Source organism: Oryctolagus cuniculus, chromosome 16, assembly GCF_964237555.1.
Source record: "Oryctolagus cuniculus chromosome 16, mOryCun1.1, whole genome shotgun sequence".
Taxonomy (NCBI): Eukaryota; Metazoa; Chordata; class Mammalia; order Lagomorpha; family Leporidae; genus Oryctolagus; species Oryctolagus cuniculus.
Genome location: NC_091447.1, coordinates 12,435,827 through 12,452,394, shown reverse-complemented (window position 1 = coordinate 12,452,394; position 16,568 = coordinate 12,435,827). Strand labels below are relative to the sequence as shown.

General features: G+C 40.4%; 1 protein-coding gene across 5 annotated transcripts in view; it reads right to left on the bottom strand.

Moving 5' to 3' along the window:
- The window catches only part of ITGB8 (integrin subunit beta 8), a 91,360-nt gene that overhangs the window by 30,722 nt on the left and 44,070 nt on the right, over positions 1 to 16,568 (bottom strand). For all 5 annotated transcript variants that reach the window (XM_008261486.4, NM_001082304.1, XM_070058399.1 and 2 more), the window contains 4 exon segments: positions 15,140 to 15,314; positions 4,018 to 4,264; positions 1,414 to 1,579; positions 672 to 830 (listed from right to left, as the gene is read on the bottom strand). In XM_008261486.4, coding sequence (XP_008259708.3) covers positions 672 to 830; positions 1,414 to 1,579; positions 4,018 to 4,264; positions 15,140 to 15,314 — 747 coding nt within the window.

The following is a 16,568-nucleotide window of genomic DNA, read 5'->3' as shown; positions in this document are numbered from 1 at the left end:
CACAAATATTATTTTTACTACCTCCTAAGTTGTTGTGACATAAATAGTGAATTTATTTAGACCTAACTACTCAATACATGCAATTGATAGGTATTTATTTTGGCCTGGAGGCACTGTGGAAAAAAATCATTGAGACACTAGGGAGCCAAGATCTGAGAAATTTTGAGAGCTTCTATCCGTTTTTGTTTGTTTAAAGATTTATTTTATGTATTTGAAAGGCGGAGTGATAGAGAGAGGGACACACACAGAGATTTTCCACCTGTTGGTTCACTCCCCAGATGGCCACACAATCATTTTTCATACCACTCCTTAATCTGTGTGTAGATAGCAACCCTGGAGAACTCATCTATTTGTACAAAGCATACTCTCCCCTTTCCCCTTTTCAAGGTTATTGAATTGCATAAGAAAGAAGGCTTTGTATCACTTTTATTTTTTAAAACCTTGCCTAGTGCTACATTTGCAACCCATCAAACCAGGTGCTGTCCAAGTATTTAATGTTCTGTTGATCCACATTTGTAAATGGCATTATTCTACCTGTTCTCAATCATGGCTTATCCTGGTGCTGTATCCTGCTCTTTTAGGTCAGTTCTTGGTACAAGAACAGCTGGACTGCCAATTTAAACTTGTCCTTGAACTCAGTCATAGCTCTGAGAGGGCTACTGCTACATTACCATGGTTGTGGACTTGACGTAGACGTTGTTTCTCAGATGGCAATTTCCATCATTCGGCACCACAATGCCTGCCAACTTGCTATCAAGGGCCAGATGAGATGTCTGATCCGTCATCACCAGCAGCAATCTTTTAGCTTCTTTTCGCCATCCGATGTGACTCTTGAAAGAAACATGTAATTAGACCTAGTGCAGTAACACAGATCTGCACTGTGGTTTTTACCTCCAGTAAACGTAACATTTGAGTTGACAAATATTAAACCAAGGCTAGAAGGATGTGCATGCGGAGAACGCCACTTCATAAACAGTGTTTTTTTTTATTTGTCTATTCTCTATTTTTCCACAGTCATTTTGACCACACTAGTTCCTGGATACAGAGTTCTGGGGTTGCCCTGCCTGGAGGAGGAATGAGACAAGCTACCAAGTACATAGGTAACACGTTGTGAGTGCCACGGCTGGCTAGTTCTGGTTCTTCCATGATGTGAGGCGCATAAAGAAAGCAGTCTTATTGGAGAGGCTTAGTCCATGTGCATAAGCAACCTTTTACCCTTGGTGCATTCGATTTAGCCTCCTCTTACAGTTCAGCCTGTCTCAAACACGTGCCCAGATGCATAACACTGGAGACACGGGAGAGATAGGAGAGTGCGTTCTTCTGCACGACGGTTTCACTCCATCAATGAGACAAGGAGTTCTCCTTTGAGAGCTCTGCAGGTGCGCCAGTGCTCAGCAGGGTGCAATGTCTTACCTCGCAGACGGCAGCCTGCAGCATGGCATCAAAGCCTCCTTCGGGTGTGTCGATGTTGCCAGAGATTTTCTGTCTGTGCACAGCTCGCTCGAACTCCGTGATGTTCTCCGTCAGGGACAGCACATGGATGTATCCGTGGGGGGGCATGCAGTCTAAGTTGTAGTCACTGAATGGGGAAAGACGGAATGCAAATTCATTTTGCTATGCTTCCTGGAATGTTCCAGAATACCACCCACATGCTGTCCTTGGTAGGAGAAAGGGAGTGTTTTTATTTATTTATTTATTTATTTATTTTTTTAATCAGGGAAATTTTATAAGCAAAAAGTTACACTTACAAAGTTAGATAGACGTTTAATATTGGTGAATGCTTTCTTGCATGGTGGAAATAGAACTATAAAGCTTGGTGTTCAAAAAAATGAAGATTAAACATGTTTCTGTAATAATACAGGACAACAAAGGGCTGTTGATGTGCTAATATGCCTGATGAAATTGTTTTTTTTAAAGATTTTTTAAAATTTATTTATTTGAGAGTTAGAGTTATAGACAGTGAGAGTTAGAGGGAGAGACAGAGAGAAAGGTCTTCCTTCCGTTGGTTCACCCCCAAAATGGCAGCTACGGCTGGAGCTACCCCGATCCGATGCCAGGAACCAAGTGCTTCTTCCTGGTCTCCCATGCGAGTGCAGGGGCCCAGGCACTTGGGTCATCCTTCACTGCCTTCCCAGGCCACAGCAGAGAGTTGGATTGGAAGAGGAATAGCTGAGACTAGAACCGGCGCCCATATGGGATGCTGGCACCGCAGGTGGAGGATTGATCTACTGCGCCACGGCGCCGGCCCCTGCCTGTTGAATTTTTAAGATGAGAATTTGCAGTGGTTCCCTATCACAACTGATCATGAGATAGTTGAGTAGCACATATTTGGGGAATGGTTTCAGAATTTAGTTGAAGTATTCTTTTATTGTTTCAATTAAAAATATTACATTGAATTTTAAATGACTATTTTTATTGATCTATATTTGAATGACAGAGAGACAAAGATACAGAGAGGAATCTTCCATCTGCTGGTTCACTTTCCAAATCCAAATGTCCACAGTAGGCAGGGTTGGGCTGGACTGAAAGCCTGGAACTCAGTCGCCCATGTGGGTAGAAAGGACCCAGGTGTCTGACCCATCACCCACTGCCTCCTAGCATGTGCATTAAGAAGAACCTGGAATTGGGAGTGGAACTGGGTCTCAAACTCAGAATTCTAATATGGGATGCAGGTATATTTCAGTGATGTCTACCCACTGAGCCAAACGCACACTCCCTATTATACTGATTTTCAAAATACTTGGTGTGGAATTCTTGGTGATGAACCAAAATATCTAGATTATTTTAAGAATTATAGGATATCCCAGAAAATGAGACTTCTTTGTCAGACATTCAAGGCCAGGAACTCATGGAACTCCACAAGGGTCTGAATGAATCCTGTTCTGGAGCAAAAAAAAAAAAAAAAAAAAAAAAAAAAATATATATATATATATATATATATAAAAGCAAAAAGAAATTGCTTTAATGAAGTGAAATGTGTACTGGAAGTTGATGTGAGCAATTCATGGAAATGGGAAAGTTATTAAAATGCTTGATGAAGAAAGAACTACACAGATTTGTTTCTCTGAAAATTCAGCAGGATTATGATAATACCGTGTGATAAATTTGCAATTTTAAGATTACTTTTTCAGGGCCGGCGCTGTGGCGCAGTGGGTTAATGCCCTGGCCTGAAGCGCTGGCATCCCATATGGGTGCCGGTTCTAGTCCTGGCTGCTCCTCTTCTGATCCAGCTCTCTGCTGTGGTCTGGGAGAGCAGTAGAAGATGGCCCAAGTCCTTGGGCCCCTGCACCTGCGTGGGAGACCAGGAAGAAGCTCCTGGCTTCGGATCGGCACGGCTCCAGCCGTTGTAGCCATCTGGGAGTGAACCAGTGGATGGAAGACCTCTCTCTCTGTCTCTACCTCTCTAACTCTTTCAAATAAATAAAAAATAATAAATCTTTAAAAAAAGATTACTTTTTCATTCATGGTGGAGCATGTACTATTTAGAACCAGAATTCCAAAATGATGAAAAAATAAAAAAGACTTTCAGCAAATTCTCATCCTTTGGCCCACTCTCCATGTGATAGCTGGCTGAGTTTCCTTTTGGTCATGTCCTCAACAATACAATTATACACAGTCACAATGCAGTCACAGAGAGCTAGGCACAGTGTGGGCAAGATAAACACTCTAAAATCTTAGTTCAACAAATTTAGAGCAATCAAAGAGGAGAAATGCCGAATTTCCAAACACATAATTATATACACAGCAACCTGATTATCCAAAGTTCCCAATGTTAGGTAGAGGGTATTTTTTGGTGATTAAAAACTGAATGACTGATATTTGAAAAAATAAAAACAAAAAACCTGATCTACAGATCCTTTCAGAAGTTTACAGGCAGGAATTAACCTCCACATATCTTTGATATTTATCTAATAAGACTAAAATATAAAATCTGTACACTTCTTTATATAAAAATAATGTGAGATTTTTATAACAAAAAGTTGATTTAATATGATATCTGTGTCACATATGAGATACCTGCATTGGTTGTGAATCCTTTCTGGGTGGATACTGATGTATGGTGAGACTGTTTTATCAACATAGGAGCCGAACCCAAGGCGGAAGTCACGGGAGAAAAATGCCATTTTTCTAGATAAGTCATTTCCAACAGAATTTAATTTTTCTATATTGTTGTGCATTGATGCTGAGACATCTACCAGATAATAAAGATCCACAGGATATTTCTTCAGCGGATGAATTTTCAGCATAAAATTAGCTGCAGCTCCTAGTTCAAAGAAAGATAAAAATCATCACATGATCTTCATTTTAAGCATCTTGGGAATCAGTCACCTTTCAGCATCTGAAACAATTACCACAAATTTGCATATAACAGAATTTGGAATATTCTGGAATATAAAGCATTTAAAACTATGCCAACGTTTCTCTTAATTCTATAGGCTAGATAGGGATGATAACCAATGGATGATCTTAATGCAAACGAAACAGAATACGTTTATGAACTTGTGTTGCCTTCAATAGCTAGAAATGCAGTGTACAAAACAGCAAGCAGTAATATGTCAAGACAGTAGGTGGCTGTGCTTCTGCAAAGATTTCAGGAAATCAGAAAGATATCCCAAGAAAAATGCTCTTTTATTGGATGAAGGTATGCACATCTTATTTACATATGAGGTATGAAAACTCTGGTAGTGGGGAGTACATGGAGCTGGCCAAAATATTTAGTGCCTCATCATGAATTAGCAAGATTCTTCCTAGCCGTCAACGAATTAGACTGAGGGCTAACACAGTGGTGCCAACCGAAGACTTGGAGGATCCAGGGAGCTGCACTTGTCCAGCACTTAGTGGTTGCACAAGAAATGTATACTGGAGAAGAACCATAGCAGAGAGGCACTGGCCTTGGCCAAAGCAGCTGGAATGTGAAGAGGGGATTACACGGAGAAATTGAGAAGTCAGCCTCCCAAGGACAGCCATCTGTAACACCATTCTTTTCAGTTTTGTGTCACATTATTATTGAAAGAAGGACCTGGATTATCCCCAAGCACAGTTAGTAGAAGAGCTTTTAATTTAAAGTATTCGGTGAAAAGTCATCTATTTAAATTCAAGCAATATGAGAATTTCACTTTTTGTAAACAATAGAGTAAATGCTTTGTAAGTCACTCATTATTTTTCCATGGAAAATATTTTTAGTGGAAAATAGTTTCTAAGTAGACACCAATTTCTATCCATAATTGCTAGGCTAATCTACTGATTAAACGAATACCTTAATTTATCCAATCATATTTCCAGTCTTAAGACACTTGAAAGTAGCAATATCCTCTTAAATTATTTCACACATCAGACATTTTTCATTTGAATTAGTAACTTATTCAAAATAGTAAGGTTTTACCAAAATGTAGTATTAATTACAGGAGAAAGGGACCTGTTCTTTCGTTCTTAATTTGCCTTTATGTGTAGGAACTCCCTGTAGTGTTCCACTCCTAGCTTTTTGGTCCAAGACTTTGGAAGAAGAACCAGGGCATGCATAGCTCAGCTCAGCCCATTCTCTCACCCCTTCATTTTGGGAGCTGGGCTAAAGGAGAGCATGTATGAGTGTTTTGCACAGCTTTTGGGCTTCTGGTGACAAGACCTGTTCTGAGAAATTAAATTCAGGGGCTGGCAGTGGGGTGAAGCAATTGTGATATGATGTGATAATTGTGACATGAGCATCCAATATTAGAGCATTGACTTGAGTCCCAGCTGCTCTGCTTCTGATCTAAGCTCCCTGTTAATGCCCTTGGGAAAGCAGCAGAAGATGGCCCAACACCTTTACCCTGCTGCTGATGCTGGTGACATGAATGGAGTTCCAGGCTCCAACTCTGTCTATTACAGCCTTTTGGGGAGTGAACCAGTAGCTGGGCGATCTCTTGTTCTCTCTGTCTGGCCCTCTCTCTGTGTCATTCTGACCTTCAAATAAATAAAACAAATCTTTAAAAAAAATAAAGAAATTCAGAAAACTTAAACTTGAACACGGGACAGATCAATGAAATATAGAAGGGTCTTGAACTTTAACGTGTGGGTCAGCATTCTTTAAATAAAATTTTATAAATTGTGTAGTGTTTTTTTTCTTAACTGTTGACTTGGTTGTGTTGCTAAAGGCCTCGGGCACTGGCCCATGGTATTTTTATCTTGGTGAATCATGGTAGTTTATGGTAGCTCTGTTTGAAGATGAATGTCTGTGTGTTTTCATTGAGGCGTAGCTGGATGCACCAGATACGCGGCCTATTGTGCAGGGGGCTCAGCCATAGTGTGGGTTGGTGACCTCAGCAGAAAGGCAGAGTCTGTGAAGCATTAGCAAAGAAACAGTCCTTGGAGGCCCAAACAAATGCTAGCCACACAGGGACCCTGAGCAGACATCAGCTACTGGGTCGAGGAAGCACACTAGGTTCTTAATGGCCCCAGTGAGGAAGAAGGCTATGTGCAATCCTGCCCAAATGATCAGAGTTGCAGGATACGGTGGCTTGGTTATGGATCACATAGATGCTGGCCTTGCACAAGTAGTTAGGGTCAGATGAAGATCTCAGCATGGGCAGGGGCCTCAGTATGATGAGTTTTCACTAAAAGAGGAGAAAGACTATACACAGACTTCTTAGTCCTGGCTGAAGAGAAAAGCAATCACTTGCAAGCACTTACCCTGCAAGGCCCCTGAACTTCTTGGGAGGTCCCATTTTAAGCAGTCAGCCCTAGAGAGGTGGAGCCCAAATCTCATGCTAACAAGGAAACGAAAGGGGTTGAGGTTGGATCACCATGTCTTGCCCATGAAATTTGAGACCTTCCCGAAAATATGCTCCCAGATTGGCTTTGGATTGGATAATTATGTATGATTGCTTCTCATGGAAGAAAGTTTCTTAGGCATTTGAATCCCACAGTAAAAGGTGGTAGAAATACCTCTCTCTGGCAGTGCAGATACTACTGTGTCTGATGGAAAAACCCAGACTCACTCAATACTAGAATGCTACCAATAGAGGACTGAAAAGGCAGATGACATTAAAGAGGCTTTGAATATGCTGGATTGGAAAGAAACATATCTAAAAGTAAGGCCTCATACGTGTGCTGTCACCATCATGAGGTTACAAATTTCCTCTGACCAAGGAGCTCTGCAAAGCTGAACTCTGCTCCTAGATTCTGCAACACTGGCGTGGATTGACCAGTACACAGAAACCAGTTTTTATGTAATCTCCTGGTGTTACCACTTATCAACTAGATTGGACAAGATGCAGAGGCTTAACTCGGGATGAGAAATAGAACAGGGTGTGAAACATGGGCTTAGAGGGACTTTGGAAACTAATTATGAAGTGCTAGGGCTGGTTGCAGGAAGTTGGGGCAAATCCTCACTCCCCGCCTTTGGTGCCAGGTTGCCGCCAAAGGAACTGTAGTTGGCAGGAGGAGGTGACTACCTGGGAACCACAGCTACACTTTGCTGACAGACCACGGATCTCTGTCCTGGAGGGGTAGTGCCCTTAGGTTCGTCACATACTGAGTGGTTATAACCAAGTGATTATGCCCCCGTCTTGACCTTTCCTCCCATGTAGAACGGTTGTCTCTAGAATAACACTCCATTGCACACCCAATTATCCTCTCAGAAATATGTAATTTGCAATCCCATTTTCTCTAAGAGCTTTGTTAATTTTTCATGGTCTAGGTTCATACATTTCTGTTATTTTAAAACTATCTGGAGTATTCCAAATACCTGATGGTATTAAATAGTTATATTCAACTGAATATGTAATATAAATAAAGCTAAACTTGACTGCAGTGCACTCTCCAAATATTGTCAGTGTTTAATAAGGCTTAATATTTAAATAAATTTAATGCCAAGGTGTCTTTTTTATTTCACATTAAGTTAATGATAGCTGCTCTTGTCACATTAAGGGATTTGGCTGTTGAAGATAACTTTATTTATATTTCTTGTATCTGGTATCTTTCTTTGTCAGTATCAGAACATAGCTTAAGTATTTTTATTATTATACAATTGTTAAAAATTTGTTTATCCATTTGGGTGAAAGAGACACAGAGAAACACAGAGATAGACAGTGGCATCTTCCATCTTCCAGTTCACTCTCCAAATGCCCCCAACATCTGGGGCTGGGCCAAACAGAAGAAAGGTGTCAGGAGTCAAACTAGGTCTCCAATATAGATGGTAGGCACCCAAGTACTTGAGCCCTCACCCCATCACTTGCTGCCTCCCAGGGTGCACATTAGCAGGAAGCTGGAACTGGAAGTGGAGCCAGGACTGGAAATCTAGGTTCTCCTATATGAGATGTGAGCACCCTAAGTGGCATCGTAACTGAAACACTAAGGGCCCTCCACCCCTGCACCCCGAACCCAAGTAATTTCCTACAATAGGGAATGTGATGACTCAACTGTTCTCTTGTTGCAAATGCTTCCTTGTTTTCAACAGCTTTCTAATTTTTGGAGAACAGGTAAGTATGAAGGATCTATCTGGTGATGTGAGTTTATGAATATCTTTAAAATACTGACTCCTGGATGTAGGGCTATCTTTTTTTTCCCCCTCAGTACACATTGTTTCACTAATTTTAGTTTTTTTTTCTGCATTAAACAATGAATCCCAACCACTAAACATATGTGATGATTAGTTAAGGCCAACTGTAAGGAAAATAGTGTAATAGACCGTCACTTGGGGTTGACCATAACACTTCCTTTTTGGTTTCTTCTTTTTCCTTTGAGATGTAGAATTTCTAACACGAGGCAAAATTAGATTGACTTTAACATTGTAGCTCTAACTCATTACTGCTGACATGTTAAAGGATTTAAGAGTTGTGAATCAGTAGTTTAGAACGTAGTCAAATACTTCACTTATGTTCACCAAGTTAAAAATCTCCAATGACCTCCTGCGGCATTTCAGAATGTCAGATACGTTTCCATCCACACCAGCTTGTCTTGGCTTTTGCCTGGATAATTTCTATAGTCTCTTCATTTGTCTTCCCCTAATGGTCTCATTTTTCCTGCAATTATTATCTACACCACCGAGTCCATCATTTTTAAGACTGAAAATTGCATACGTCACTCCCTGCTTAATATGTCAGTCGCTCTCCAACTATCAGATGATTAATCAGACCAGATCAAAGTGACTCCACCATCCTGACTCTACATCATTAGTTCCAGCAGGACAAAAGGGCTGGGAATTCCCCACATAAACTCTGCAAACAGACACCCGTGTCCTGCTTACGTGATTTCTCTTCCTGCGGTGCCCTAACCGCCTCTTCTCATCCTGTGTCCACTTACGTGCCTTGTCTTCCTGCGGTGGCCTAACCACCTCTTCCCATAATTACCACTGGGTAATCTGCTCCTCCCAGCAGTGGGCTGAGGTCCCTGCCCCTGTGTTTCCATGACAACAATAGCGTCCCACCATTACAGTGCTTGCTATATAATTATGAGATTCCAGAAAGGGCATCCACATCTTCTTTTAGTGATTAAGGGCTACTAAAGGAGTAGATCTATGTAGAATATTTACCAGAGTATTTGGTAAATACATATATTTTTGTCATTAATGCTCTTATCGCTACTAGACTCTAAGCTAGTGAAAGGCAAGAAGTATTTCACCATGGCTGAAGCTTCTATGTTAGGTCCACGCATAGTCATTCATCAACCTCTATAACTCAATTGTGCTCAGCAGGTATGTCTTTGGTAGCAAAATTCATTTTTCAGATGAGCCTATTTTCAATGTAATTTAACACACATTTGCTACAAAAAAAGGAATATAAAATAAAGTTCTGCCAATAAAGATCTCAGCTATGTTGGAAAGATTTAGCCACATTAGCAAACTATGCTAATTTGTATAAGTTTATTTTCGGTGAGATTGTTCTTATTAAGGCCATTTTTTTGGTCATATTGTTACTACCACCTGCATCTTTTCAAAAATGTATTTAGGGCCAGTGCTGTGGCTTAGTGGGTAAAGCTGCCACCTGCCGTGCTGGCATCCCATATGGGCGCCGGTTTGAGTCCCGGCTGCTCCTCTTCCGATCCAGCTCTCTGCTATGGCCTAGGAAAGCAGCAGCAGATGGTCCAAGTGCTTGGGCCCCTGCACCCACGTGGGAGACCCAGAAGAAGCTCCTGGCTCCTGGCTTCGGATCTATGCGGCTCCAGCCATTGCAGCCATCTGGGGAGTGAACCAGCAGATGGAAGACCTTTCTCTCTCTCTCTGCCTCTGCCTTTCTGTGTAACTCTGCCTTTCAAATAAATAAATAAATATTTTAAAAATGTATTATTTATTTTTATTTGCTAGAGTTACAGAAAGAGAGAGGCGGACAGGGGTCTTTCATCTGCTGGTCCACTCCTCAGGTGGTCACAGGAGCCAACAGCTTCAGCCAGGTCTCCCAAGCAGGTGCAGGGGCCCAATCACTTGGGCCATCTGCTGCTGCTTTCCCAGGCTGTTAGTAGGGATCTGGTTGGTAAGGGATGCTAGCAAGTTGCAGGTGGTGGCTTTACCGGCTATGCTACAACACTGACCTATGTTACATAGAGCTTAACTATATTTACTAAATTTTTATTAAGGACTTGAAGGAACTGAGAAACCTCTAGAAGCTGTGTACGATTTTGTATGAGAGGTCTCCGAGAGGTTCATGGAAATGTTTATCGTGAAAAACTATGCCTGGAGTTAAAAATTTCCAAAATAAACATCTTTTAAATTGTTTCTTAAATTTACTTATTTGAGGTGGAAGGGGGGAGAGAGGGAGAGGAAGGAAGGAAGGTCTCCCAAATGAGTGGCAGGGACCCCACCACTTGAGCCATTACTACTACCTCCCAGGGCCTGCATTAGCAGGAAGCTGGAGACGAGAGCCAGAGCTAGGTGTCAAGCCCAAGCACTCTGATTTGGGATGTAGATATCGTAACTGCCTGAATTTCTGAAGTACCCTATAACGTATTCCTGGAATGTTTGAGTGAAAATGAAACGTTCCTTCCCTTGAAAACGCTTAGGTTTGATGTCTTTAGAGAGTTCTCTTTATTTTAATAAAAGAATGATTGTAATTTTTATAATTATAAACATTTATAGGTTTTAAAACTTCTTGTATATTCTTGGGTTTCTTCAGGTTCTCCCCTTTCAAGAGTCAATTTTAGACTTGCATTTTCCCTACAAAATTATCAGTATTACCAAGTTTTAAACATTTTACCATAGGTTTTTGGTTAATATTCTCTTGAAGTCTCCTTTTTCAGTATTTGTTTCTGTGATTAGTTATACAATTAGGTTGTTTTTTGTTCTCCTTAATTTGATTTGCCAGTAACTTATTTTATTGGACTCTACAGAGAACCAACTCCTAGACTTATATGTCTATTTTGTTTTTATTTCTACTTTGCATTTCCTCAATCTTGTTTTTGTTTATGTGTTTGAACTCCCTTCTCTTGGTTTTCATATGGCTATTTTCTTTTTGCTGTTCTCATAGCTTTCTTTGGATGCTTAATTCATTATTACTCATTCTTTCTTAATAATAAAAGCATTTAGTGTCTTGAATTTTTCTGAGAGAGAACAATTTTGGTCACATCCCATATAGTTTGATGTGTGTTCTTCTTCTTATTAGTCTGTGATTATAGTTTTGCTTTATTTTTGGAGATAGAATTATTTAGGCTTTCCTTAATTTTACTGTTATTTGATCTTTATCTTTCTGGATTGTTTTCAAATTTTATTGCATTATGTTCAGAGATGTTGGCTTATGAAAACTTTTTCACTTTAGAATTGAGGTTTCTTGTTTGTCTAAAATATGATTGTTAAAAATATTCCGCCTAGCGGCGCCAGCACACCAGGTTCTAGTCCCGGTTGGGGCGCCGGATTCTGTCCCGGTTGCCCCTCTTTCAGGCCAGCTCTCTGCTGTGGCCAGGGAGTGCAGTGGAGGATGGCCCAGGTGCTTGGGCCCTGCACCCCATGGGAGACCAGGAAAAGCACCTGGCTCCTGGCTCCTGCCATCAGATCAGCGCGCTGCACCGGCCGCAGCGCGCCGGCCAAGGCGGCCATTGGAGGGTGAACCAACGGCAAAGGAAGACCTTTCTCTCTGTCTCTCTCTCTCACTGTCCACTCTGCCTGTCAAAAAAAAAAATATTCCGTGAATTTTAAAAATGTTGTTTTATATATCAGACTCTATGGACTGAATTACCTGGCATGAAGCTGCTCCCCAGGATTCCTAAGTTGACGCCCTAAGCCCCAGTGTGACTGTATTTGGAGATGGGGCCTTTAAGGGATAATTAGTTTACTTGAGTCTCATGAGGGTCAGCCTCCACGATGGGCTTAGTGCTCTCAAAGCAGATACTGAAGCATTTGTGCAAGTGTTTCTCTCCTTCTCTCTCTCTCTCTCTCTCCCTCCCTCCCTCCACTTTCCTCTGCCATGTGAGGCTACAGAAAGAGTCCTCACAGGACCTGAATCTCCCAGCACCTTGATCTTGGCCATCCCAGTCTCTTGGACTTCTAGCCCTTCTAGAACTGTGAAAACAGATCTTTTCTGTGGTTTATGCCATCCCATCGATGGCATTTTCTTGTGGCAGCCAAACAGACTAAGGTGGCAAGTTTATGATCACTGTATTGTACTTTGTCTACACATAGTAAGGAGAGTGTTTTCAAATTCTCCTTTTTAAAAAACCCACTAAAGGAAAATGAAGAGTGAGTGGAGAATGAATAGACAGGATTCCAGAATATTGAACAACAATTTGTAAAAGATGTATTAGTAGTATCTTGCTCTCACATTTTAAGTGTGAACTGAGGAATATCTACAGACCCATCAGAGTCAGGAAACTGAAATGTAACTGAGTGGTATATTAGCTACAGTTCAGTGTTAATCAGCCTCAAAGGGGCGACTTGCTAAACTAAGACCCTAAAGAGTCTTGTGATGAACAATGGGAAGGCACCAGATGACAGCATTGCTGGGGATATGGAAATGTGTAAGAAACTTGGGTTCTATGCATTATTTATTTTTATCATTACTTATCTGAAAGAGAGATTCATGAGAGTATTTCAGGCATGGAAAGCCAAGACACTGTGGCAAAAAATGACCTAAATGAAAAATCTCTCTGAGATCCCAGTGGAAAGAAGTGGCCATCATAGGAGGAGGTACCTTTCTCTGAAGGGAGGGAGAACTTCCACTTTGACTATGGCCTTGTCTAAATTAGGTCAGAGTTTTTGAACTCAAGAGGCTTCCATAGCCTTGGCAGCTCATGACAAGAGCCTCGGGTGATTACAGCCATCATAAATAAGAGTGTCAATTGTTAAACCAACAACAGGAGTCACTGTGCACTTGGTCCCCATGTAGGACCTCTGTCCTTAATGTGTTGTACTATGAAAATTAACAGTAAAACTAGTCTTCAAATTGTACTTTATGCTTTGTGTGTCTGTGTGGGTGCAAACTGTTGAAATCTTCACTTCGTATAGAGTTGATCTACTGTATAGAAAAATAATTAAAATGAATCTTATTGGAGAGTGGGATGGGAGAGGGAGTAGGATATGGGATGGTTTACGAGTGGGAGCATGGTCATGGGGGGAAGAACCACTGTAATCCAAAAGTTGTACTTTTGAAATTTATAAAATAATAGTTTTCTATATAAAAAAAAAAGAAAAACAGAGGGACTGTAAAAGCAAGACAGAGATCTACGATCTACTGGTTCACTCTTCAAATTCCCATAACAGAAAGTGTCAGATCACGCTGAAGCTGGGAGTCAGGAACTCAATCTAGGTTTCCCACATGAGTGCGAAGGACTCAAGTACCTGTGCATCATGGTTGCCTCCTCAGGGGTGATAAGGTGGCTGGAATGGAAAGTGGAGGCTGGGACTGAAACCCAGGAACTGGGAGATGGGAGGCAAGGGGTCCCAAGGAGCAACTTAACTGCTTTGCTAAATGCTCACTTCAGAAACTGGGGATATTACAGATAGCCTCAGGAGAAGCTCCAAGAAAGCTCACACTGATCAGAAAATCTAGAGTAATGAATTTATTAGAGTAACAGGAAGAGAGAACGAAATCAGTAAAGGGTTTGGGCAACGATAACACAGTGTGTATGTGCAAGAGAGATGCATGTGCAATTATAGCCATATTTAAGGGCAGAGTCTAGGGAGCATACTGAATTAGAATTAGGTGAACAAAAACATAAAATATTTGCTTTCCTCTGTTTTTCTAAAAAGGAACTCATTAGCCATTGTAAATTGTTTTTTGCAATAAAAGGTGACGAGATCCATAATCTTGCCAACCTAAGCACTTTCATTTTCTATCTCATTTTCTTGCTGTTACTCATGTATGTACATACTGGGCAGCAGTATTATTTTATATGGTGAAGAACACAGTTTTAATTGGCAGCTGGAAATACATCAATGGCCAAGAAAGAAGTAGATTTTGTTTTTCTGGTGATCAAATAGTCTGGAAGAACTAGCTCAACTATGGAGTGGGGAGGGGGTTGTGTCAAGAGTGGTTGTTAAAAATAAATGACAGGGTAGGACCACCCAGAATGAAATTATGAAGACTTGAAGGCAATTGCATACCGCTCTAAACCAAATCCACCTAATTGAGTGCCTGTGTATCCTGACTTACCTTTCTCTATGTAATCATACACTGGGATTCTCTAGCACTGAAGAAAAAGTGCTTTCTATAGCCCTATGGCTTGTGTCAAACTGTAGAATACACTGTGGTAGAAGAGGAAGTGTGGCAGAAGTACAAGAGGAAGGGGCACGACACAGCTGTCCACTGTAATACAACAGTCACAGAATCCAGTTTTGTGTCTGCAAGTTCATTACAAAGCATAATTCCCATCTCCTACTAGCTAATTAATCAATCAATCCAGCAAATATTTATGGAGTATTTACTATTGACAGCACTCTGCTGGGCATTGGAGGAGAAATGGAAAAGTGGAATAAAGCATGTTGCCTTTGTCTGTGAGCTGGTGGTGAGTAGGAACATGACCATGTCATGGTGTGAGCAGATTATGTGATCAAAACACATTGTTATTACATAGTGTGGTCATGTTCACAGGGTGTCTCAGGTCATGCAGCTGGCCACAGGCACAAGAGACTACAATTCTGGTTTTTTGACTGTGAGCCCATATTAGACACCAGCAAATTCAAATGAACTATAATTTCCAATCAAAATTCATCATAATTTTATTTGAAAAATCATCAAACCTGGTCGCAGCTGAATCGACACTTCTCCTGGTGTCACCTGGGTATTAACTTCATTTTCACTTGGAATTGTCACATGCACAGATGGGTATTCTATTGAATCCACCGGGCAGCCTTTGCTTATTAAATTGGAAACAATATCACAGCGCTCACTCCTTGGTCCACCTGAGATGAAATCCTGTTTGAAAGAAGGAAAATCACTGATGCTTTTGGTGCACATTATCTCAGCTATAACCAATGAAAACCACATAGCAAATATTGCAAAGAAGCCACCTTCCAATAGAGAATAAATTATGCAACTATTCATAGTAGTTGCATGTTTCCAGTAAGAGTACTGGGAAATGTGCCTGAAATAAAATTTTAATGTCTGAATCTTATTTATAAAGAAGAAAATGAATTATTAAAAAGAGATTTAAACTAGGCACTTCAAACATTGTTAACTGATCACAGTAAAATTATACCAACTTAATTCTTTGTAGATATTTTATGTTGGAAAGACTGATCCAAGAGAAAATTTAACTGAAATAGACTATTCAGTGGTTCCAAATGTGAGCCTCTGGTATGTCTATTACATACTGTTATGTTTGGAATATGAAAGCAAATGCTCAGACATCACATGCCTAATTAGCTACTGAAAATTCATAAAAGACTAGCATCAAGAATCAAGCAACTTGTTATATATGCAACAGTCTGTAAATAATTCAGTAATCCAAGGAAGATGTTCATGATGGGGTTAATAAATATTGTAGTTCAGTGTCTCACGATTTGCAACTGAATCTGAAACGATTAACTAACGTTCAGAATTAGATATTTGATAGCTATCTAAAAGTCATCCAGGGGCCAGCGTTGTGACATAGTATGTAAAGCTGCCACCTGTGACACCAGCATTGCATACGGTCACCAGTTCATGTCCCCACTGCTCCACTTCTGAACCATCTCCACGCTAATGGCCTGGAAAAATCAGCAGATGAAGGCCCAAGTGCTTGAACTCCTGCCACCCACATGGGAGACCTGGATGAAGTTCCTGGCTCCTGGCTTTCCCCTGGTCCAGCTCTGACTGTTGCTTCCATGCAGGGAGTGAACCAGCGGTTGGAATATTCTCTCCCTCTCTCTGCCTCTCCCGCTCTCTCTATAACTCTGACACTCAAATAAATAAATATATTTTTTAAAAGTCATCCAATAAATTTGGAATTAATAGAACAAACTTAAAATTTACTTCATCATGATTCAGAAAAAAAATTGAAATTTTTATTTTTTATATAAGCTTTCAGATTTATTTTCCAAGAGTGGTAAATATATTGAACAGTATAGAAGTATGTTTTATTATATATATATATAACATTAGATTTGTATACTATATGTATAGGTATACTATATAGACATACATAAATATATAATATTGTATATATACACATATATAGTGTGTATATAT